We start from the raw sequence: 23,180 nt of genomic DNA, 5'->3' as shown, positions 1-23,180 counted from the left end.
GTATTTTCCTGTTCTTATACGTGTGTATCCTCTGGTGAAATATCTGTTCATGGTTTTTGCTCATTTTCTAATTAGTAGTGCTTTTATTTTTATAGGATAAATTCCTAGACGTAGGATTGCTGGGTCAAAGGGTACAGGCATTTAAAAAAATTGTTCTGCCTGGTCTCTTTGCAGAAGGATGTAGGAATTCACGTTTATATTCCAATCAGCAGTACCCATTTACATGCACTCTTGCTAGGTCTGTGACTGGTTTGAAATTGATAGTCCTAAGTTGATATCTTAGTATCTGTGACACTTTCCTGGTCACTAGTGAGACTGAATATCTTTTCCTATGTTTATTGGCCAACTGTATTTCCTCCCTTCATGGTTTGTTGGTTCACCTTCTTTAGTAATAGTCTTTTAATTTTTTGAGTTGCATGTCTTTTTTTTGTCCATTTGTGGAAGCTCTTCGTGTACTATGGCCCTTCATTTTTTTTCAGTTGTGTGCTGTAAATATTTTCTCCAGTCTATCATTTATTGTTTTACCATATTTATATCTTTTGCCGTGTTGAAATTTAAACATTTTATGTGGTTAATTCTATGAATCTTTAAAATTTTGCTTTGAGAGTATACTGTCCTGAGGTTCTTCTGTATTTTTCTCTATCATTTTTTCTCTACTTATATTTTTGATCTTAACCCATCTGGAATTTAGCTCTGTGATGGTTTGAGACAGAAGTTTATTTTTATTTTCTTTCAGCCCTATAACCACTTGGGGCAGTGCCACTGGTTAAATAGCCCATTCTTGCCTATCTTGAGTTGAAGTGCTACCATTATTATATATAAAATATTTCCATATTCATTTGGACTTTTGGAGGGCGATTCTCTATACTGCTTCATCAATTTGTTTATCTCTGTACCCAAAACCACACTAGGCCAAGTCCTTCCTGTGATTAGTATTGGAATTGTATTAAATATATACATTAATTTGGGAAGAATTAACATTTTTATTTTAATAAATCTTCCCATTTAGGAAAACAATATTTCTATTTATTTTGAGCTTTACACCTTTTAAGAATATTATGTTTTTCTTCATATAGGACGTGTCTTTCTTATTAAAAATATGATTTATTTTACTGTTGTTACTGTTGTGAATGTAGTTTGCCTCCACCATTTTGTTGACTTAAAAAAAAATCAACTTTTAATGTTACAGTTTCTTTTATTGCAATATTTTAAATTTGTGGGTTAGAAACTTTTTTATATCTTTTTGTAGATAGCTTTTTTTTACTTAACATTATAATCAAGCTTTAAAAAAAAAAATGCCATTTCAAGTTTCCAGTAAGCATTTTAATAGTTGCATGTTTTTTTTCTCACCATAACTTTTTCTTTCCCTTTTTTTTTTTTTTTTTTTTTTTGTGGTACGCGGGCCTCTCACTGTTGTGGCCTCTGCCGCTGCAGAGCACAGGCTCCGGACGCGCAGGCTCAGCGGCCATGGCTCATGGGCCTAGCCGCTCTGCGGCATGTGGGATCTTCCCGGACTGGGGCACGAACCCGTGTCCCCTGCATTGGCAGGCGGACTCTCGACCACTGCACCACCAGGGAAGCCCTCTCACCATAACTCTGATGCCATATTTTTTCATTCTTTTTAGCTCAAGGTGGCAATATTTCTGGTTCTTGAGACATGAATACTTTTTAAATGCTTGTTTTAGAAAAAAAAGCTAAGTAAGAAAAGCATAGAGGCAAGAAAGACATCAACAGTAATTATTTTACCAAGTTGCTCTTAATTTTTCACATAATCCCCTTCAGATTTTTTTGTGTTTTTTTTAGCATAGTTGAAAACATACTTAATATACAGTTTTGTACCCTGCTTATTTTTCATTTTATGTGATAAACCTGTTGGCTTATCATTATAAGCTCTTGGTAAATAAGGGCTAAATGGCATTCGATTTTGTATTATCATTTATTTTGATAATTATTTGATAGTAATTATCAATTATTTTGTATTATCATTTAACCAATTCCCCAAGTGTCAAATCTTTGTGTTTTTAACTTTCCACAGTTGTAAATAATGTTTTGAATATTTTCATTCTTAAATCTTTATCTGACTTGTAGATTACAACTGAGGATTGATTTCTGCCAGTAGAATTCAGCGGTTAAAGGATGTGAACCTTTCTGAAATTTATAACACATAAATGTAGGGCATGGCCCATTTCAAATGACTGTCATGTGATGGCCTTGCTGTAGTTGATGATTGTACTGTCTTAAATCTGAGGTATGGCTAATGCTGTTAATGGCCCGTTTTTATGGGTACAGTCGACTCCGTTCTAGGTGACATTGGAGCTTTCCACACGAGGATGATCCAATCCATTTTCATGATTGTACTTTTCACCATAAGGTTCTAGTAAAGCTGTAATGTAGTGAAAGGATCAATTTGAAATTATGCTGTTAGGAGGTTAATTTGATGCAGCTCTTAAAATGCAGCTTTCATTGCTGATCCTTTCTGTCTCATGTTTGCCATAAATGTCTAACATTTGCCATAAAAAAGTACAGGATTCTTAGGATTCTTATTATAGATTAATGTGGCAGGTTAAGCGGTCTTGAAATTTAGGACACAGCTGAGGAAAACCAGTGCTTGCAGAATTTTAGCAGCAAACCAGTTAAGCTCGTGCAATATCCAGCTGTGCCGGCCGCGGTGAGACAGTTTTAAAGTCAGCAGGAGGAGGTTATTTCATTTTCCACTCGTTAACTCCTTCAGCAAGCTTTTACCGGGCACCTTGAGGGCAGGTTTTTTTAAAACAGCTTAACTGAAGTCTAATTTACTTACCATAAAAATCTACTCCTTGTACATGTACAATGCAGTGATTTTTTTAAAAGTAAATTTATAGAGTTATGTAACCATCACCACAGTTCAGGTTCAGAACATTTTCATTGCCCCAAAGAGTTCCCTTGTGCCAATTTACAGTTAATTCCTGATTTCAGCCTTAGGCGACACTAATCTACTTGTAGTTTCTATGTATTTACCTTTTCTCGACATTTCATGGAATCATACAACATATGGCTTTTGGGTGTGACGTCTTTCCCTTAGCATGATATTTTCAAGGCTCATCCTTGTGTCAGTACTTTATGCCTTTTTATTGCTGAATAGTAGTCCATTGTATCGATATACCACATTTTATTTATCCATTCATCTGGTAAACAGCTATATGCATAAAAACTTGAAGTGATTTTCTTGGCTGGTGCTTTTTAAAAAAATTAAAACATTCACTGTTAAGTGCCCTGCTTAAATTAAGAACATGGCCAATTCATTAACTGATAGTAGAAGTTAGATGTGAGAAAATGACGTGGAGGCAGGCAATCCTCCCACTGCCTCCCCTCCCCTGCCGCGTGTCAGAGAGCACTCAGCAGAGAGCATTCTGGGAAACAGGAGAGACTGAGCTGAGAAAATAATGAGCTCCATGAAAGCAGGTGCCCCTTTCATTTCTGCAGAAAGTATCATATGCCTGAGTCAAGGTGAGAAGAAATGGAAAATCTTCAGGTGACATGATTATAAATCAGTGCCCAGAGCGTGCCCACTACAAGCTGAAGGGCTTAGATTCATGTAGTTGGACCAGTGTGTTCTCCTTGGTTCCCTAGTCTTTTCAAAAAAAAATTTATTTATTATTATTATTAATTAATTAATTTTGGCAGCACCAGGTCTTAGTTGCAGCATGCAGGATCTTTTAGTTGCGGCATGTGGACTTCTTAGTTGCAGCATGTGGACCCCTAGTTGTGGCATGCATGTGGGATCTAGTTCCCTGACCAGGGATTGAACCTGGACCCCCTGCATTGGGAGCACAGAGTCCTACCCACTGGACCACCAGGGAAGTCCCTTGGTTCCCTAGTCTTAACTGACCTGGATTTGGATTCCAGATTATACAAGATCTCCTGAGATGCATCTCTCACCTATGTATACATAAAGTCCATGTTCTGATTTCTTCGAGGGGAGGGACCATATTGGTCACATATACCACAGATGGCAGGCATTGTGCTAGGTGCTGTCGCCACTAAGATGAATGAGGCGTGATCCTTGCTCTCTGGAAACTCAAGTTAGCAAGAGGAGACAGCTGTGGAAAGCAGATTATTAACAGAGGTTGACCAAGTGCTGCAGCAGAAGGAAGCTCAGCATGAGGAAGCACTCAGGAAGGCTTCCTGGAGGAGGGGACCCTTGAGCTAAGTCTTGAATGACCTGTAAATATAAGCTCAGGTCAAATGGGGAGGTGAAAAGGGGACATGGAGAGGGTGTTAAGTAGAATGACCTTCAGCAAGGCAGGCATCATAATAAACTAATTATAGGACTAACGCCCACCTGGGTTTTCTGCTGTGTTGGGTTGATTGTGATATATGTGCATCTGGAAGGTAATGCTGCTGATGTAAGCAAACCTTGGGGACTGGGTTTGTGTTGTTCACCCATTCCCCTTAGGGGCCAGATGTTATTATAGAGTTGGTGGGGCAGTTACTGCCTTGTGCACTGGAGCCCAACAAACCGACGGGGATTGTTGGGTTAATCATTGTATCTGCAGATGATTTAAAGATGTGGTTTATTATGGAGAACTCTAAACACAGACCAAGGTTTTTGCCCTCCTCCCCACCCCACCCTGAAACAGGGCCCTGGTCAGGCTCCGTTTTGCTATGCCTTGCTTTTGGTTCCTGTGGGATTTAGATAGTTTTGGTGGGTGTCCCAGCTTTCAGGGAGCCCTCAGGTGTGTGCCTGTGTGGATATGCAGAGAGACTAGCATATGCACATCTAATATTTAAGAGTGACATCTGCCACAGCAAAAAGGGTTGTATCAATGTGAGGGAGTATTCTGGGACCCAGGGTTCAAGGTTAATCACCTTTTTACCTATCCACTGAAAAAGTATTTACGGAGCACACACTGTGTTCCAGGCACTGAGTGAGCTAGGTGCAGGGGAGCCAGGAGGACAAGGTAGGAGTTGGAAACCAAATAGTGTAGTTGAGGACAAGTTCAGTTTGGGATGCCAGGTAGGGCTCCTTCCTGTGGAGGACGAACTTTTTTTTAAAAAGTTTTAATTTTATATTGGGGTATAACCGATTAACAATGTGATAGTTTCAGGTGCACAGCAAAGTGACTCAGCCATACGTATACATGTATCCATTCTCCCCCAAACTCCTGGAGGGCTAACTTTGATCATTGGCAGTAGTAGCCTAGAATTCTGGGATGGATTAGTGATGTCTGTGATGGGCACAGACTAGAGGATAAATATTCGTGTGCTGTGTATTTGCTGATGCTGGGTTAGCATTTTCTGGTGTAGACAGAAGACTTGAGTAAAGGTGGCATATGGGAGGGAGTTGACTTTTGTCTTAGAATAAAGCATGTTTGTCTTGGTGGCATGGGGTGTAGTGGAAACTACCTTGGATCAGCATGGGGGTGGGTAGGGCTGGAGTACCCATGTTGCTGCCAATTATGTACTTACTAGGTACTGTCTCTTAAATGTCTCTAAGCCTCAGTTTCTTGACGTGTAAAATGGAGATAATAATACCTGCCTCAACCATATCATAATGTTGATGGGAGGAGCTAGTGAGATCATGGATGTGAAGATGTTTTACCACCCACAGAGTGATAGACACTTGTAGTATTATAACTACAGGTGTGGGGCTGGGTGGAGCAGGAAATGCCTGCAGTTACGCAAGGATGAGCCAGATGGTGGTGGCCGCAGGGTCTTTGCACTGGGTCTGTCTGCCCAGCCTGCTGCCTCTTGTCATATCCAGGTCATAAGGTTACCTCCATTCGGGCCACAGAATCTAAGCCTGTTCTTGCCCTGGCTCCACCTACCACCTCATCCTGTTTTATTTTCTTCAAAGGTCTCATCAACTGATATGGTCTGGTTAGCTTATTTGTTTGTGTATCTTCCCCTGCTAGAACCATGGAAATGTGGTGAGGCAGAGACCTTTTCTGTCTCACTCCCACCTTCATATCCTCAGAGCCTAGAACAGTGCCTGGCACATAGGAGAAGTTCAGGATTTCTTAACATTTGTTGCATGAATGATTGGAAGGGTCTCTGAAGTCCACAGACCCAATTGGGCTGGGGGCCCAGGGTCCCTGTGAGGATTGTTAAGAATCGAGTGTAGTTGCTGTGACCTCATCTCTCTGTGAACATGTTCCTGAATCTCCCATTTCTTTGGTTACTGATAAATCAATTCAGTTAAATGCACAGTAATTGTAACTTAATTGACAATTCCATCAACTCTGGATCTGACTTCACAATGTAATCTCGTACAACAAAATAAAGGACAGGAATCAGAATTCATATTATTTTTTAGGGTATGTAACAGGCCGTGAAATTACACAGTGTTTCCAATTTGGCAGGCTGGTGAATTCACTCTCTTAAGAGATAATCTTGTTTCATAAAGGACATGATATGAATGAGAGTTGAAACTTGTGAATTGGATACAATTAACACCCAACCCCTCCCCACACAGAACTGATTTGTTTTTAAATTGGCTTTTTTTTTTTTTCTTTACCCCTGCTGGCTGGCACCAGTTCCATTTCCCCTTGTTTTTTGTGAATTGTTACTGTGCTTTCACCAGTCTGATGAACTTGGCTAGACTGTGCGGGGCTTCCCTAAGTTATGTGAAATGAACATGAATGGAGATTGGTGTGGAGTCAGTTACATGTCAGTTACCTGTCTGTAAATCCAGGTGTCTAGTGTGTACCCTCACTAGCTCCCTGGAGATGCCAGGGCCGCCCTGTTGTTTCTCTGCCTTCACAGGGTGGATTGATGAATCATTGGTTCTCTCGCAGGGTAACCTGTCTGTGTGCCCAGTTTGAGGCCGTCCTGCAGCATGGCTTGAAGAGGAGTCGAGGATTAGCACTAACAGCAGCCGCGATCAAACAGGCAGCAGGCTTCTCCAGCAAAACAGAAACAGGTACTGCTCGGCCTGATGCATCCCGGAGGATGTTCCTTTCTCTTGTTCTTTTAATTTTTGTTTATTTTTTAATAGCGGGCAAGGCAATCATCGTGCGGGACTGGTGGGGGCCAGTGGCACGTGGTGGTGCAGAAATCCGTGGTAAGGATGTCTTACTTGCAGTCAGTTAGGGTGTTGTCTGGTTTCTTAATTTAAATGAAGTCAGCCTTTGTGCAGAATTCTCAGAGCCATGTGTTGTGGTCTCCGAGGGGCTTGGGGGACCTGCAGCTAAGGTGCTTATCTCACCGACATGGTGTGGCAATTGCTGTGAAACTAATAATCTGTTCTAACTTTATGCACAAGGATAGCACGGCATTTCATAATTAAATCTGTCTTCAATAACAGCAGCAGAAACCAGGCAGGTCTCTGAGCTTATAGTTCTGCTGCCGTCCATTTTAAAATTGTCACAGCATTTCCCTTGTCCTGTGCTGCTGTGTCTCTGATGACAGGGATAATGCTACTACTAATAATTCAACACTCATGGGTACTTAGTGCTAGCCTAGCACTTTGCTAGTCTTTTATATAAATTAACTCGCTCAGTTCACACAGTAGCCCTGTGAGTGGTGGGGACCTTCATCTCTCTTCTCTATGGTACAGATGTGATTTGTTTGAAGCGGTTTGATTTGGATCTGAACTTTGAAGTGTGTCATGTCATATAAACAACATCCTGTGTTCCACCCCACTCGCACATTTAAAAGAGCAGGTTCTTTCAGACCCTGCTTGTGGCTGCCGCCCTGAATTCCCAAATCCTTCTTGTTACCGTGATATCAGTGTCACTGTCACTGCTGAGTAAAATGTGTCACCTTTTGCTAGTTCACCTCCTTTCACAGCAGAAAATCAGTGCTCACCGTGTTTGGTAGAGGTGTTTGTGGAAATTCTCTGCCCACTGAAGCGAACCCTTTGCCTTTCCCTCTCATGTTGGCGTGTCTCCTTTCCCTTTTCTCTCACCCCTTCAGCAGATCTTTCATCCCTGTTCATCTCACTGGTTGCTCATTTTCAGAAATGAATGTGGGTCCTGTTGGGGTCAGGGGATGGCTGCAAGAGGGATTCCTGTCATCGTTGATTTCTCTTCTGTGTTCCCGAGTCCCTTCCTTAAAAGTCAGGGACATAGGGGGCCAGTTCAGAGAAGAGCCGGTGTCAAGGGCCTCAGTCCTCGTAGAAACCACAGCCAGCTGCCTTGGCCACCTTGGATGTCAGCCTCAGTCATCTCGGTGGCATTTTATGTACAGGATGCTTCCCTGAGCCTCTGTGTGGGGATGCCGTAGGGCTGGTTGATGGCTGTTTGAGGACATGGCTTTTCCGAGAGTCCTCCTTGGCTTGCTGGGCCCTTGTGTTTCTTCTCATTTCCTTCTTACCTGTCTGTGGGGCAGCTACCTCAGAGGAACTGGTGTGGAATAGACCACCAGGCTCTGGGCAGCTCCTGGGCATGGCAGAGGCAACCCTGGCTTTGGAGTCAGACTCTGAGGGTAAGTCTGGCATGACCCTGCGAAAATGCCCCTCTGTGCCTTCATTGTTTGCACCTGTAAAGGCAGAGCATCTGGTCTCCCTGCCAGGCTGTCAGGAGGCTTCAGTGAGACTCTCATGTGAAGCACCTGCTTCAGTTCATAGACCCGCCCCCCCAATAAATGTTTAACCAGCTACCCTCTTCTTCCAAATACCCTTTAAACTTTTAATCTCTTTCTCCACCTCACCCCCTCTTGAGGCTCTGACCTTTTTTTTTTTTTTTTTTGCAGTACGTGGGCCTCTCACTGTTGTGGCCTCTCCCGTTGCGGAGCACAGGCTCCGGACGCGCAGGCCCAGCGGCCATGGCTCACGGGCCCAGCCGCTCCACGGCATGTGGGATCTTCCCGGACCGGGGCACGAACCCGTGTCCCCTATATCGGCAGGCGGACTCTCAACCACTGCGCCACCAGGGAAGCCCGAGGCTCTGACCTTTTAACCATGAAGAATGGCTCTACCTATTCCCTTCCAGTCTAGAATTCTTATGTTTTTGTTACTTGGCCCTGATAATCACAGAAGCACCTACACGTTCGCAGGACATCGCCAGCCTTCACCTTCTTGCTGTCTCCCTGCATCTTAGCATGATTTCTACACTTGCATCCTGAAGAGACTGATGAGCAGTCTCTGGCTTTGTTTTTGTCGAGGAGGGTGTGCTGGGAAGCCTCCTGGCCAATTAGAAGCAAAGGAAAGACCAAACTAGCTTAGCTCTGGAGTAGTTGCCAAGGGCTTGTGTCATCATTGTTGGCAGCGTTAATTAACCATTCACGGGTGTAGGATGGTCCTTGGCTGATTAAAACCTCTTTCCTGCCCTTGAATGTTTGATTAAAAACCTCACGAGAGAGGGGGCAGGTGTTTCTTCAGCTGCTCAGAGTTGGAAAAGATAAGATCAATGACTTCTTACGGTTGTTCTTAAAGCCATTGGAATGACCTTGCCATGCAGAATGAATAAAATGAAGTCTGAAGAGAAGGATCCGATGGGAATGAGCGTTGCTCTGCTCCCTTGTCTCTGCTGGCTGCTGGGCTGGGCCCTCTATGTAGCTTAGCAATCGGACGGCAGGGTTGAAATCTCCGCTCAGCAACTTGTCACACATGAGCTCTCTGGGACACCTCCTCTCTGAGCTTCTGTTTCCTCGTGTGTAAACTAAGGGTGATAACGGGCTCCGCCTCGCAGGGTTGTGGTGGGGGCTTGGGGCCTTGGTACTGGGCTGCCCGAGCTGGTGCGTGATGTTAACATGCCAATAACATTCCAGCGTAGGTGATGGTGTCTTTACTTTTCAGATGATGACGCTGAGCCTCAAGTAAGTTAATACGTGGCCCAAGTTCCCATGGCTGGTAAATGGGCAGAGCTGAGGATTCCAACCCAGGTCAGACTGATGTCAAGAAGTTCCTGGCCCTTCCCCGCTCCCCACCTCCCCTGGCAGCAGGCCTGATGCCCATTATTGCCCCTCTGTAGACCACTCTAACTCAGTGAACTGAATTGAAAGTGACAGGAGAGAATGAATAACGGTGAATTAATCCACAAGCCTGTTTCATTAGCTCTGTTTCTAGATGAAGAGAGAAAAGCTGAACTTCAGAGTAATGACTGAAAAAAATGACATTGTTGAAAATCACAATACAGTAGATAATACTGAGAGTCTGCCAGGGGCATGACTGCATTTGGTTGTCTGCGGTTAGGGAGCCTGTAGGACTGAGTTTGGAAACTGGTGCCCTTGCACAGCGTATTAAAAAAACTTTTTTTTAAAGTTGCCAACATTTAAAAATTATGAGATTTTATGTTGAAATATGGATTTCTAGATTTTCTTAAACTTGAGGATCTGTGACTCTGGGCCTACATTTACTGTTGACTTTGTTTGGAGCCCAGCACCCCTGCCCTTTGTAGATGGGGCAAAAGTACTCCAGGTCACCACAGTCTCCACCCCTCCCTATCGCCCCTGACACTTGAGACAGAATGTCGGTTGCCATTTATTGTTGTACTGTCATTATTGTTCCCACTGTTCTAATGGGAAATTCAGCAGTTTTCAAGGGTAAACACCTCTCAAGTTGTAAGCCTTTGAAGCCAGTTTCTAGAGTGCTAAAACCGTTGTTTTTATCAATTTTGTTCAGTTTTATAGTTGCTTTTTGGGGAGAGGATTTGTTAACCTTCTCACTGGCCTATAGCCAAAAGTCCCTTATTTCTTGTTTTTGTCTGGATTTTGAATACATTCTTGTCTTCGCATGTATCTGGTATTTTCGACTGAATGCCAGATGTTGTGTATGAAGAATCGTAGAGATAATTTGAAGTTTGGAATGATGGTATCTTTTTTCAGAGAGGATTTACTGTTGCTTCCAGACAGTTAGGGTAGAGGGAGATCAGTTTAATCCAGTCAAGGGATCAAGCCAGTTCACACCTGGCCTTTAGCATTTGTGATGCCTGATGTATTTCTAGGATGTAGTCCTTCGGGGTTTCCAGCTTTTATCAGTTTCCTGGAGTTGCCATAGCAAATTTGCACACCCCGGGTGGCTTAAAACAACAGAGAGAAATTTACTTTTTCACAGTCTGGAGGCCAGGAGTCCAAAATCTAGGTGTCGGCAGAGTTGGTTCCTTCTGGAAGGCTCTGAGGGGAGGTTGTGTTCCTAGCTTCTGGTGCTTGTCAGCAGTCCCTGCCATTCCTTGGCTTGTAGCTTTATCCCTCTAGTCTTGGCCCCTCTCTTCACATGGCCTTCTTTCCTCTGTGTCCATGTCTCTCTGTGTCCCCTCCTCTCCTTAGAAGGACACCAGTCGTGTTAGATTAGGTCCAGTATGACCTCATCTCAATAAATTACACCTGCAAAGAGGCTTTCCCCAAATAAAGTCCCATTCTGGGGTTCCAGGTGGACACGAATTTTGGGGAGCACTGTTCAGTCCAGTACACAGCTGAATCCCTGAGGTGTTTTCCAGGGCCCTTCCTCATCTGCAGGTCCCGAACTCGAATTTTTTTTTTTAAAGACCCTGTGGGAATTCTGAAAGCTCCACTTAACTTCTCATCAGAGAAGCTCTGTAGTTGGGAAAAGCCTTAGGGCAAAATGAGGCCCTATAGACAGGAGTCATGTCTGTCGACTTCCCTTCTCTTTGGGATCTGAGTTCCTCCTGTCTTTCTTGCCTTTGCAGAGCTCCTAGTCCTTCAGTTTTGCTTTAATTAAAAAAAAAAAAAAAAGGCTGGCATTTTCAGTTGCTGTTTTTTTCGTGGGGGAGTTGGTCTGGTTCAAGCTAATCTTTCACAGCCGACAGCGGACCCTTGGGGTGATGCTTTCAGCTTGTGCCTTTTCCGGTGGCCAGATGTGCCCCCTCTGTGCGTGACCATCTTCTGTTACTTTTCTATAAATCAGGTACCACCTTTTCCTTCTGAGGTCAACTGTAGCCTGGGAAAGGGAGTTTGCAGGCAGTTTTCCTTCAGTTTTGTGATGGTTTTAATCAGTACCCACATAGATCCCCCACTCCCTAGTTTGCTGTCTGTTAGGTGGTTTTGTATTGTTTGTTTTTGATTTTAGCTTGGTATTCAGGTTTCTTTTTTTGTGTGTGTGTTACGCAGGCTCTCACTGTTGTGGCCTCTCCCGCTGCGGAGCACAGGCTCCGGACGCGCAGGCTCAGCGGCCATGGCTCACGGGCCTAGCCGCTCCGCGGCATGTGGGATCTTCCCGGACCAGGGCACGAACCTGTGTCCCCTGCATCGGCAGGCGGACTCTCAACCGCTGTGCCACCAGGGAAGCCCCTCTTTTTGTTTTTGACTTGGGAGGTTTTTACCCAAACATCCCTGGCCTGTGAAATGTTGGTAAGGTAAAATATCATTCTGAGCAGTTATGCTGCCAGCTCAGCAGTTATGCCGTCTTGGCGGGCATGGGAAGCAGTGTCCATCCCAAACTGCAATCCCTTTGAATAGATCGTCCAGTTAGTTGAGTTACGCAGGACCCAGAGAAGTTTAGAATAAGGTCACCTGGTGTGTCTTCTTTAGAATTCAGACCCCAGAAGTGGGAGCCTACTGTGCCCGGTAGAGCCGTTTCCTCTGACTTTTGACAAGTGACTGGATTTATCTGCACAGACAGTTGATTTGCCGGTGGTGAGGTGGGAGCCTGCATTTTCCAAGCCTGTCCTGCAGTTTGTTTAACCTTTCCATTCCAGTTATGCAAGGTAGCGTGAATCATTACAGCCGACACTGGTTATTCCCCACCCAGCAGTTCTGTCCCTTCTTTCTTGCTAATAGAACTCTGGTTTTGTTCTGATACTGGGTGGCCATGAGCTTCAGGCCTGAGGCTAGCCACAGGAGGAGTAAATCTGGATCAGATCAGGCCAGCCATAATAATTTCCAGCCTGCCAGTAGTTGGTTTAGGAATAGACATGTGATGCAATTCTGACCAAAAGGAAAGGTCTGCTGAGGGGCTTCTGAGAAAGCTTCTTGCTGTTTAAACAGAGACACAAGAAGGCTTATTTTATGGCCTTCGGTTGTTTTGTGAGACTGTGATATTTGGAGCTATGGCAGTGATGTTGTGACCATGAGGGGGGACCAAGTCTGAAGATGAAAGCCGGTACATTCAGGATGGCAGCTCAGAAAGATGGAAAGTACTTGGACCCTGATAATGTCACTGAGCTACTGAATTAACCAACTCTGGAACTGCCCTACCTCTGGACTTAATGTTATGTGAGATAATTAGTTCCCTGATATTTTAAGGCATTTTGAGTTGGATTTCTTTTTACTTGCATCCAAAATCATCCTAACTTAAACAATAGAGAAAAGCAAGACAACTTAAAAAAAAAAAAAGAGACCTATGCTCCAGAAATGGGAGGAACAATGTGATTAGCACATTCATCTTGGAAATGACACTTGGGTGTTTTCTGCTCTTTTCAGTGAACCACAGGTTTGGCTTTCTTAGTGTTTGCTAGTGACTCATATTGAGCGGCTCTTGTGACCCAGGGGATTCGTTAGACCATTCATGCCCATTGTTCCACTTTACTGCTAAAATGATTATGCATAGTCAGTGACAGTGTTCCCATTTTACAGGTGAAGAAAATGAGGCTCAAAGAAATGAAATAATTTCCTTAATGTTCCAGAGTTAAAAAGTGGCAGAGCTGGGATTTCTACTCAGGCAGGCCTACATGATTGTGATTCTGAAGCTCCTACTTTTATTTATAATGGCATATTGTTTCCAGAAAGAGGGCTCTCTGAAAGATCGTGACCCCCTTCCCCTATTTGAACTCATGAGTAAATTAAGCAGCATTTTATTATTTATTTATTTGGGCTGTGCCTGGTCTTAGTTGCTTCATGTGGACTCTTAGTTGTGGCATGCGGACTTCTTAGTTGTGGCATGTGGGATCTTTAGTTGTGGCATGAAGACTCTTAGTTGCGACATGCATGCAGGATCTAGTTCCCCAACCAAGGATCGAACCCGGGCCCCCTGCATTGGGAGCATGGAGTCTTACCCACTGGACCACCAGGGAAGTCCAAGCCGCAAGTATTGAGTAAGTTAGGAGCACTCAGAGCAGAGCTCAGCAAACTATGTCCTACCACCTGTTTTGTAAATAAAGTTTTATTGGAACACAGCCACAAACATTCATCTACTTAGTGTCTAGGGCTGCTTTTAGGCAGAGTTGTGACTGAGACTGTCTGGCCTCCTGACTTTCTAGCTCCTAGCATAGTGTCTAGAAGTATATGGGTTCTTCAGTAAAAATATGTTCAATAAATACCTTTTGGTTGGAAGGAAGGGCATCATCCAATGTGCATAGTACTATATTTCATGATTCCCGAGGTACCTGAAACCAGGATCACTCCAGAGTATTTCCTTTTCCTGGTTCATAGCCTGTGCCTTCTTGCTGTGTCTTCATGTGGTGGAAGGAGCCTCTTTTATCAGGGCACTAATCCCGTTCATGAGGGCTCCACCCTCATCACCTAAGGGTCCACCCAAAGGCCCCAACTACTAATACTATCATCTTTGTGGATTAGAATTTCAAGAGATGAATTTTGAGGGGACACATTCCGATTATAGAAGTGGCATTTCAATGGCATAACCTTGGAGTTTGATGTTCTTGTTAATCACTAAAATATCATCATCAGGTTATGTGTCGGCAGTCTGTTACAAGGTGATAGGCATGATTCAGAACATACCAGAGGCACATTTATTATTGAGGTGCCTGTCTTGTAAAATTTAACTGTAACTTTCCTTATCTGTTCAGCAGCCTTTTGGCACCTCTGACCTTGACACTTTGTCTCTCCCTCTCTTCTGTAATGTCACAACCTCTGGGTATACTTTCTACTTCTTTGCAGATCCTTCCTGGCATATCCCTTCTACACCCTCAAACATTAAATATTATTTATCCTCAGATTCTGTTGTTGACTCCTGTTTCTACACATACTGTCTGAATTCCTCGGTGAAAATTGCTATCTGTGTGTCGATTACTCTTAGTTACACCTCCCACAGATCACTCCTGGTCTTCCTCTTGAGTGTCGCTATTTGGATGTACCACTGGCCTGTCAAGGTCTGCATGACTGAATTCTCATTCCTATCGCACCCCCATGTTTGCTCCTGTGTTCCTTGCTTAGTGAATGGCTCTGCCCTTCACCCAGGTCCCCTGAACAGCCTCGGGCTTCCTCTCAGCCTCCTCCTCCTCCTTCCCCCACAACCGCTCAAACTTCTATTTTTTTCTCCCTCTCTTTTAAAAATTGTCATAAAGTATACATAACATAAAAATGACCATTTTAACCATTTTTAAATGTACAGTTCAAAGGCATAACAGTACATTCACATTGTACAACCATCACACCATCCATCTCCAGAACCTTTTCATCTTCCCAAATAGAAACCCTGCCCCCATTAAATAATAACGCCCCATTTTCTCCTCCCACTAGCCCCTGACAACCACCACTCTGCTTTATGTCTCTATGAATTTGATTACTTTAGGTACTTCACATAAGTAGAATCATACAATATTTGTCCTCTTGTATTTGGCTTATTTCATTTAGCATAATTTCTTCAAGTTTCATGCATCCTTTTTAAGGTTGGATACTATTCCATTGTATGGATAGACCACCTTTGTTTATCCACTCATCTGTCGATGGACACCTGGGTTGCTTTCACTTATTGGCTATTGTGAAAAGTGCGGCTACGAACATGGGTGTACAAATAACTGTTCGAGTCCCTGCTTTCAATTCTTCTGGTTACATACTCAGAAGTGGAATTTTTGGATCATACAGTAATTCTATGTTTAATTCTTTGAAGAGCCACCATATAGTTTTCTGTACTGGGTGCTCCATTTTATTTTATTTTTAATTTTAAAAAAATTTATTTATTTTATTTATTTATTTTCGGCTGTGTTGGGTCTTTGTTGCTGTGCGCAGGCTTTCTCTAGTTGTGGTGAGTGGGGGCTACTCTTCGTTGCTGTGCTCAGGTTTCTCATTGCGCTGGCTTCTCTTGTTGCCGAGCATAGGCTCTAGGCACGCGGGGTTCAGTAGTTGTGGCTTGCAGGCTCTAGAGCGCAGGCTCGGTAGTTGTGGCGCCCGGACTTAGTTGCTCCGCGGCATGTGGTATCTTCCCGGACCAGGGCTCGAACCCGTGTCCCCTGCATTGGCAGGTGGATTCTTAACCACTGCACCACCAGGGAAGCCCGGGGTGCTCCATTTTAAATTCCCACCAGCAATGCACAGGGGTTCCAATTTCTCCACATCCTCACCAACACTTGTAATTTTTTGTGTTTTTGATAATAGCTACTCAAATGGGTGTGAAGTGGTGTCTCATCCTGGTTTTTTTTGTTTTGTTTTGTTTTGTTTTTTTGCGGTACGCGGGCCTCTCACTGTTGTGGCCTCTCCTGCTGCGGAGCACAGGTTCCGGACGCGCAGGCTTGGCAGCCATGGCTCACGGGCCCAGCTGCTCCGCAGCATGTGGGATCTTTCTGGACCGGGGCGCGAACCCATGTCCCCTGCATCGGCAGGCGGACTCTCAACCACTGTGCCACCAGGGAAGCCCTCATCCTGGTTTTGATCTATTGTCTCTTGAAGTTTCAGATTTCTCTCTAAAGTCATTTCATGAGCTCCCTACCAGTTCAGCTGGATGGTGCCCCTCCGATCGGTGATGACCCTCCCCCACCCTGCAATGGTCCTGAGTCCTCTTCTCACCAGACCTCTGTGTGGCACCACCGTTTTCTTGTCTCCCTCTCTTGGTGGTCAGGGACTGGGTCCATCCTTGCTCACATTTGTAGCTCCAGTGTATTGCAAGGAGCCTGCAACTACATTCAGAATAATGACTTGAGGACCCAGATGTCAGGTCATGCTGCTCGTTCTCCTGGGATGCCAAACCCCGCCCCCTTCCGTCTGTACATCCTCACAGTTGAAAGCAGGTGGTATTAGTATTAATATAGCCCCAACTGTAAAATTAGAGAAACCTACTTCCTTGATCCTCAGGGGGGATTTTTGAAAGTGGTTGATTGCATTTAACTGAAATTGGAATTTATATTTTGCTTCACTGGGGTACCTTGGGTAACAGTTTCATTTCTGTAGAAAATTGATTGCAGAGGAAGCTGCATGTGCCAGGAGAACCCCAGGCCCATGCTTTTGATCATGAGGGGAAGTCCACTCCCTCACCCTCCCATCCCTATCATGTTTTCAGTTCCCTCTTTGTGTTTCTCTGTTGAATTCGCTAACTTGAAAATCAGCTAGTCCTGGTGAAAGAGAGTTGGGAGGATGTCTGCCAAAGGGGCAGAGAAGATGTCCAGGGTGGCGATAAAAATGTTCAGCAGCTGGTGGGGAAGTGCTGATCTTAGGGAGGGAGCCAGGGCCAGAGCGCTGTCCCCCACGGGCGAGGTGTTAACCCGTGAGTCACTGGATTTGGGCAATGTCCATAGGGTCCTGGGAGGTTCTTGACTGCTCGAGTGGCTGAGGGCTTGGGCCAGTGGCCATTTATTAAGGGGGATGAAACTGTCCCAGGGTATTAGGATTTGTTGTAGCCAGACTGATGCCTCTTGGCCGAAGGGGACCTCTGGCTGTTTCAGAGGTATTTAATCTTTTTTTTTTTTTAATGAATGAATGAATTTATTTTTGGCTGCGTTGGTTTTTTTGTTGTTGTTGCTGTGTGTGGGCTTTCTCTAGCTGAGGTGAGCAGGAGCTACTCTTTGTTCGGTGCAAGTGTTTCTCATTGCGGTGGCTTGTCTTTGTTGCAGAGCAGAGGCTCTTGGTGCGTGGGCTTCAGTAGTAGTTGTGGTGCACAGGCTCTAGAGCGCAGGCTCAGTAGTTGTGACACACGGGCTTAGTTGCTCCACGGCATGTGGGATCTTCCCGGACCAGGGCTTGGCTTGCACCCATGTCCCCTGCATTGGCAGGCGGATTCTTAACCACTGCGCCACCAGGAAAGTCCCAGGTATTTAATCTTGATGTCCTGTAAATTAAGACTCAGACCTGGCTTCGGAGTTGTCAGTTTTGAGTTATTATCCAGCCTGTTGGTGTCATGGATACTTTGCTTCGCTTCTGTCAGCATGAAAATGGCTCTTGCGCAGAGGATGGAGTACACCCCTAAAAGGAAACAGGGCACAGGTTTTAGAAGTGGTGGAGAAAGTTCCCACTTGTTCATAAAGGAGGTACCATAGGCCCTTGTGTCACGTGGGTGAAGGCCAGGTGTGCTCTGTTGAGGTGTTAGAGCTGGGAACTCAGCCTTCAGATGATCACAGGGGCCAGACAGCTGACAGAGATGAGTGAATCGGGCTGGTGAAGGATGCCAGGGAGTAGTGGCACCTGAGAGTCACCTGGCCCCTGCAGAGCAGGCTGGGATGTGTAGTCAGTCTGCAGATTCAGGTGGAAGAGAGGATAGATTTGGATGAGCAGCTAGCAGTCTACCACGGTGGAGCTTTTCCTCTTCTCTGTAGAGTGGTCAGAGACACCTCTTCATGGGGACATTTGAATAGAGACCTAAGGAAGCGAAGGAATTAGCCATCCTGTTATTGCGGGAAGGAATCCCAGGCGGTTCAACAGGTTCAAAAGCGTGTAGCAGTCAGTCTCTTGTTTGCTCTCAAGTTGACTCCCTGCCCTTGCCCTGCAAACTCTATTTCCCGGGTCCCCTTGCCCATCATTTCAGTGGGAGGTGGTGATACGGTCAGCAGGTGAGAGGAAGAAGGGAGCTGGAATATTTCTCCCTCTCAGCCCTGCTTCAGGGGACATCTCTAGCCATGGCTGTGCTTCCTTCATGGTCCTTGGAGGTCCCCTGTGGCTGCCGGTCAGGCCTTCCTCATCCCCCCACTTTCCTCCTAGGTGCCTCTGCCACAGTCCAGCTGTTGCCCGCAACCCTGGTTACACCGCCTGGGAACACCTTTTGTTCCTCTGGCTTTAGGGGTGGATTAGCTTTCTGACGTCAGTTATCTCTGGGTGCCCTCATTATCTCCTGTTTGGCTTTCTGGCTCTTCCAAAAGCTCTGTAACAGATGTCCTGTTTGAAATTCCTTCAGTGGCCTAGCTGGTGTGGTTTCTGTTCTCATGACTGGGTGGGCCCTCCAACCAGCAGACTTGGCTGGTTGGAGGAGCGGCCAGGAGACCAGTGAGGCTGTTGCAGGGTGAGTGGCAGGGAGAGTGGGACGAGGTGAAGTGGAGAGGTAGTGGGGAGCCCAGTCGCGTCCGGGCAGTAAGTGGTAATATATCCTCCTTTTCTTGCTTTATTTTTGTGATCTCCTTTCACCTCTACCAAGATAATTGGCACTTGTTCTGTAGAGTCAGTAGGGGTGTTTAAGTTTAAATCTACTGAAGTCTTCCAAAGCAATCCAGCATCTCAGATCATGGTACATTTATTCATTCTTTTTTTAAAAAATTTTTATTGGGGTATAGTTGATTTACAATGCTGCTTTAGTTTCAGGTGTACAGCAAAATGGATCTATATTCATTCTTTAAAAATGTATCATGTTCTGGGACTTCGCTGGTGGTCCAGTGGCTAAGACTCCACGCTCCCAATGCAGGGGGCACAGGTTCGATCCCTAGTTGGGGAACTACATCCCACATGCCACAACTAAAAGATCCTGCATGCTGCAACTAAACATCCTGCAAGCGGCAACGAAGATCCTGTGTGCCACAACTAAGACCCAATGCAGCTAAATAAATAAATATTTAAAAAAATGTATCAAGTTCTGAATTGTACAGTTTAAAATGGTGAATTTTATATTAAGTGAATTTTACTACAATTAAAAAAAAACTGGAAGTGGCTAAGTTACCTTTAACTGGCAAGTTTTAGTTTTTTTCTGAGTGAAGGGAGTTTAAAAACTAACTGGAAGGAAATTTAATAGCAGAATTAATTTCAGTTGCAAAGAAATAAAGACAATTCCATCTTTACTAAAAAAAAAGTAAAATGATACAGCTGCTGTGGAAAATAATTTGATGGTTTTTCAAAAAGTTAAACATGGAATTACCAAACGATCCAGCAATTCCACTCTTAGATGCATACCTAAAAAAATTGAAAGCAGGGACTCAGATACTTGCACACAAATATTCATAGCAGCATTATTCACAAGAACCAGAAGGTAGAAACAACTCAAATGTCTATCAGCAGATGCATGGATAACAAAGTGTGGTATATACTATATATCATGGAATATTATTCAGCCATAAAGAGAAATGAAGTACTTTTACCTACTATAACATGGATGAACCTTAAAAACATGCTAAGTGAAATTAGCCAGTCACAAAAGGTCACGTGTTGTGTGATTCCTCTTATACGTAGAATCTAGAATAGTCAAATTTGTAGAGACAGAACATATGTGGAACAGAGGTTACCAGGGGGTGTGGGAGGGGAGGATGGGGGGGATTAGTGTTTAATGGGTATGAACTTTCTGTTTGGGATGATGAAAAATTTCTGGAAATGGATAGTGGTGATAGTTGCACGACCTTGTGAATGTACTTCATGTCGCTGAATTAGACACTGAAAAATGGTTAAAGTGGTAAATTTTATTATGTATGTTTTACTGCAATTGAAGAAAGCGAAAAATAAAAAGTCCTAAGTTTACATACTTCGTACAAGTCTTAATTATGTGTTCTTCACGGTTAAAGCACAGCCCCTGTGTTCTAGTTCCAGGAGGCGTCTTGTAGCTGGTTGGGAGATGGCCACGTGACAGAGCCGCAGCCCCTCATTGGAAACTCTGCTTTGCCACTGCGTTTGTTTCTTGTAGTCGGGCTCATGCAGATTGGGGTGTGACTGGGATTTGGGGGCACCTCTGCTCGCCCAGGTCTCAGGCTGGAATATGGAAGCACTTGGTTTTGCCTTTTGTTCCTGGAATGGTTGATACGACGTATGGCTGATTCTGTTAGCTTCCTGCCTAGAATCCTTTCCCCTTTTCTTCTTTGGCTTAACAGAACCCTGATTTTGCTTGCGGCTGTGGGATGTCCTTCTCTAGGTCATGGCTCATGAGTGATTTAGCCAGTCTTGACATGTTTTCCACTCCCTTGTGCTTTTCTGGGGTAACTTATCCTTACCTGAAAAAAGGGAGTGATAGAGCTGGCTTTATTTTTTTTTTTTTAATTATTTATTTATTTTTGACTGCACTGTAGCATGCGGGATCTTAGTTCCCCGACCAGGGATCGAACCTGTGTACCCTGCAGTGGAAGTGCGCAGTCCTAACCGCTGGACAACCATGGAATTCCCAAGAACTGACTTGTATCTTAACCTCTTTCTTCTGCTCCAATTGTGAATGTGAGACCCAGAGTGTTGACAGTCCTCAGGGACAGCGAGGGTAGAGGTTAGAGATTCTGCCCATGACAGAGCCTTTGAACCAGCTGTCTACCTCCAGACTAAGTAATTAAGAAAAATAAGCCTTTCTTTGTTTACAAGGAGCCTAGCTCCTTGTAGTTGGGTTTTCTGTTTATTGTTGAGCAGTGCTTTTGTATGTGTGTTTATTTTTGAGAGATGCCATCACCCGTTGAATGTGTGCATGCATTGCTCAGGGCCTGCCATGTTCTCGGCCCCCGAAATGACTGTCAGTTGGTTGAAGAACCTGCCCTAGCTCCCTGCATTAGGCTTCTTCTGGTTGCAGGTGACAGCCAAAGGGCACTTACTGACTGAAGTACCCAAGAAAACTAGGGGTTGAGCTGGGTCCAGTGGAGTAGCATCCCCTACATCTGTCCCTTGGTCTCTCCCAGTTCCGCTTCTCTGTGGGTTGGCATCTTTCCCAGGTGGCCACTCTACCTGATAGGGGAAATGGACCCAGGAAGTGCCAGATTTACACGACAGTTATAGTTCCTACTTCTAGAACGGCAGTTGGCAAACTTCTTTAAGGGATCAGATAGTAAGTATTTTAGGCTTTGTGGGCCATAAGTTTCTGTAGCAACGTCCCAGCTCTGCCTTTGTAGCAGGAAAGCAGCCACAGGTGACTTGTAAACAAATGGACGTGACTGTGTTCCAGTAAAACTTTATTTACAGGGCTTCCCTGGTGGCACAGTGGTTAAGAATCTGCCTGGCAATGCAGGGGACACGGGTTCTAGCCCTGGTCCGGGAAGATCCCACGTGCCACAGAGCAACTAAGCCCGTGCGCCACAACGACTGAGCCTGCGCTCTAGAGCCCGCGAGCCACAACTGCTGAGCCTGTGTGCCACACAGCTGAAGCCCGCGTGCCTAGAGCCCGTGCTCCACAACAAGAGAAGCCACCACCATGAGAAGCCCCCACTCGCCCCAACTAGAGAAAGGCCGTGCAGCAACGAAGACCCAACACAGCCAAAAATAAATTTAAAAAAACACAAAAACTTTATTTACAAAAAGAGGGGTGGGGTTGCTGAATTTGGCCCTTGGGCCTTTGTTTGCTGACTTCAGTTCTGGAGGCAGACAAGGCTTCTCTTCTAGCATTTCAGGCAGAAGTTGTGGGGAGGGCCCCATGGTCCAGGGTGAGGCCAGTGAAGCACTCACTTCAGCCACAGAATTTAAGGGAACACCAAAAGCTCAGCAATCAAGATAAATAATATTTTCATGCAATATTTAAAAAAAATCAAAGTTAATACAGAAAAAAATCCATCACGCAAAGGTCACGCAAAAGTCCCACAAAATATCAAACAGGACCAGGATGAGGGGGTGCTGAGTGAGGCAAGTTGAGGCGCCCGCCCTGCTGTGGCCAGGTGGTTGACCAGCTTGGGTTACCTGCCCACCCCTGTGGGAGGGAGAGTTTGGTAGTGCTAAAAGCAACTTCACAGGGAACCAAATGGAACACGGTTCCCCTAGGAAAGAGGGGTGCAGCTGCCAGAAGAAAGGGAAAGGGATGCCGTTTGCCTGCCTTGGCTCTAAGCACTTCATATCATGCTTTATTGTCTCATTTTTTTTTCCCTCTTAGCAAACCTCAAGGGCAGGTAGTTCTCCCCATTTTACAGATGAGGAAAATGAAGGACAAACTATGTTGCCGAAGGTCACGCAATGCCTGAAGTAGAATTCGCGCCAGGGGTTTTGCCCTCAAAGTATGCATTCTTGAATTCTTGGCATCGATTAAAGTTGAGGCCTGTTAGAAGCTTTGCCAAAGGCCCCGTGCTTTCATCATCCTCTGTCAGCAGGTGCCCCTAGGTAGCTCACCTCAGCGCCCCTTTCTTGGCTCTTGTTCTTGTCGGCAGATGGCTTTAAGGAGTTGGGGGAACCAGAAGCCCTCACCCACTTTTGGAATCAGCCTCCGGTTTAAAGCAACAAGAGATAAGTGTATATTCCCAAATTAAATTATGGACACTGCAAGTTTTAAGTGGCAGGTGAGCTGTGCTTTAAGTAGACCACATTAATTCTGGCAGTGGAAGCGGAGCCCTGCTGGG

The 23,180-nt window shown here is 44.8% G+C and overlaps 1 protein-coding gene across 1 annotated transcript in view; it reads left to right on the top strand.

Moving 5' to 3' along the window:
- The window catches only part of SNX29 (sorting nexin 29), a 549,073-nt gene that overhangs the window by 36,828 nt on the left and 489,065 nt on the right, over nt 1–23,180 (top strand). The window contains exons 4-5 of the mRNA XM_089896147.1: nt 6,777–6,901; nt 6,977–7,042. Of these exons, the coding sequence (XP_089752273.1) occupies nt 6,777–6,901; nt 6,977–7,042 (191 nt within the window). The remainder of the gene's footprint in view (nt 1–6,776; nt 6,902–6,976; nt 7,043–23,180) is intronic.

The sequence above is a fragment of the Delphinapterus leucas genome, chromosome 15 (assembly GCF_059928025.1).
Source record: "Delphinapterus leucas isolate spDelLeu-1000000601 "Yukka" chromosome 15, BTC_Dleu_Yukka2, whole genome shotgun sequence".
Taxonomy (NCBI): Eukaryota; Metazoa; Chordata; class Mammalia; order Artiodactyla; family Monodontidae; genus Delphinapterus; species Delphinapterus leucas.
This window is presented reverse-complemented; position numbering and strand designations above follow the sequence as displayed.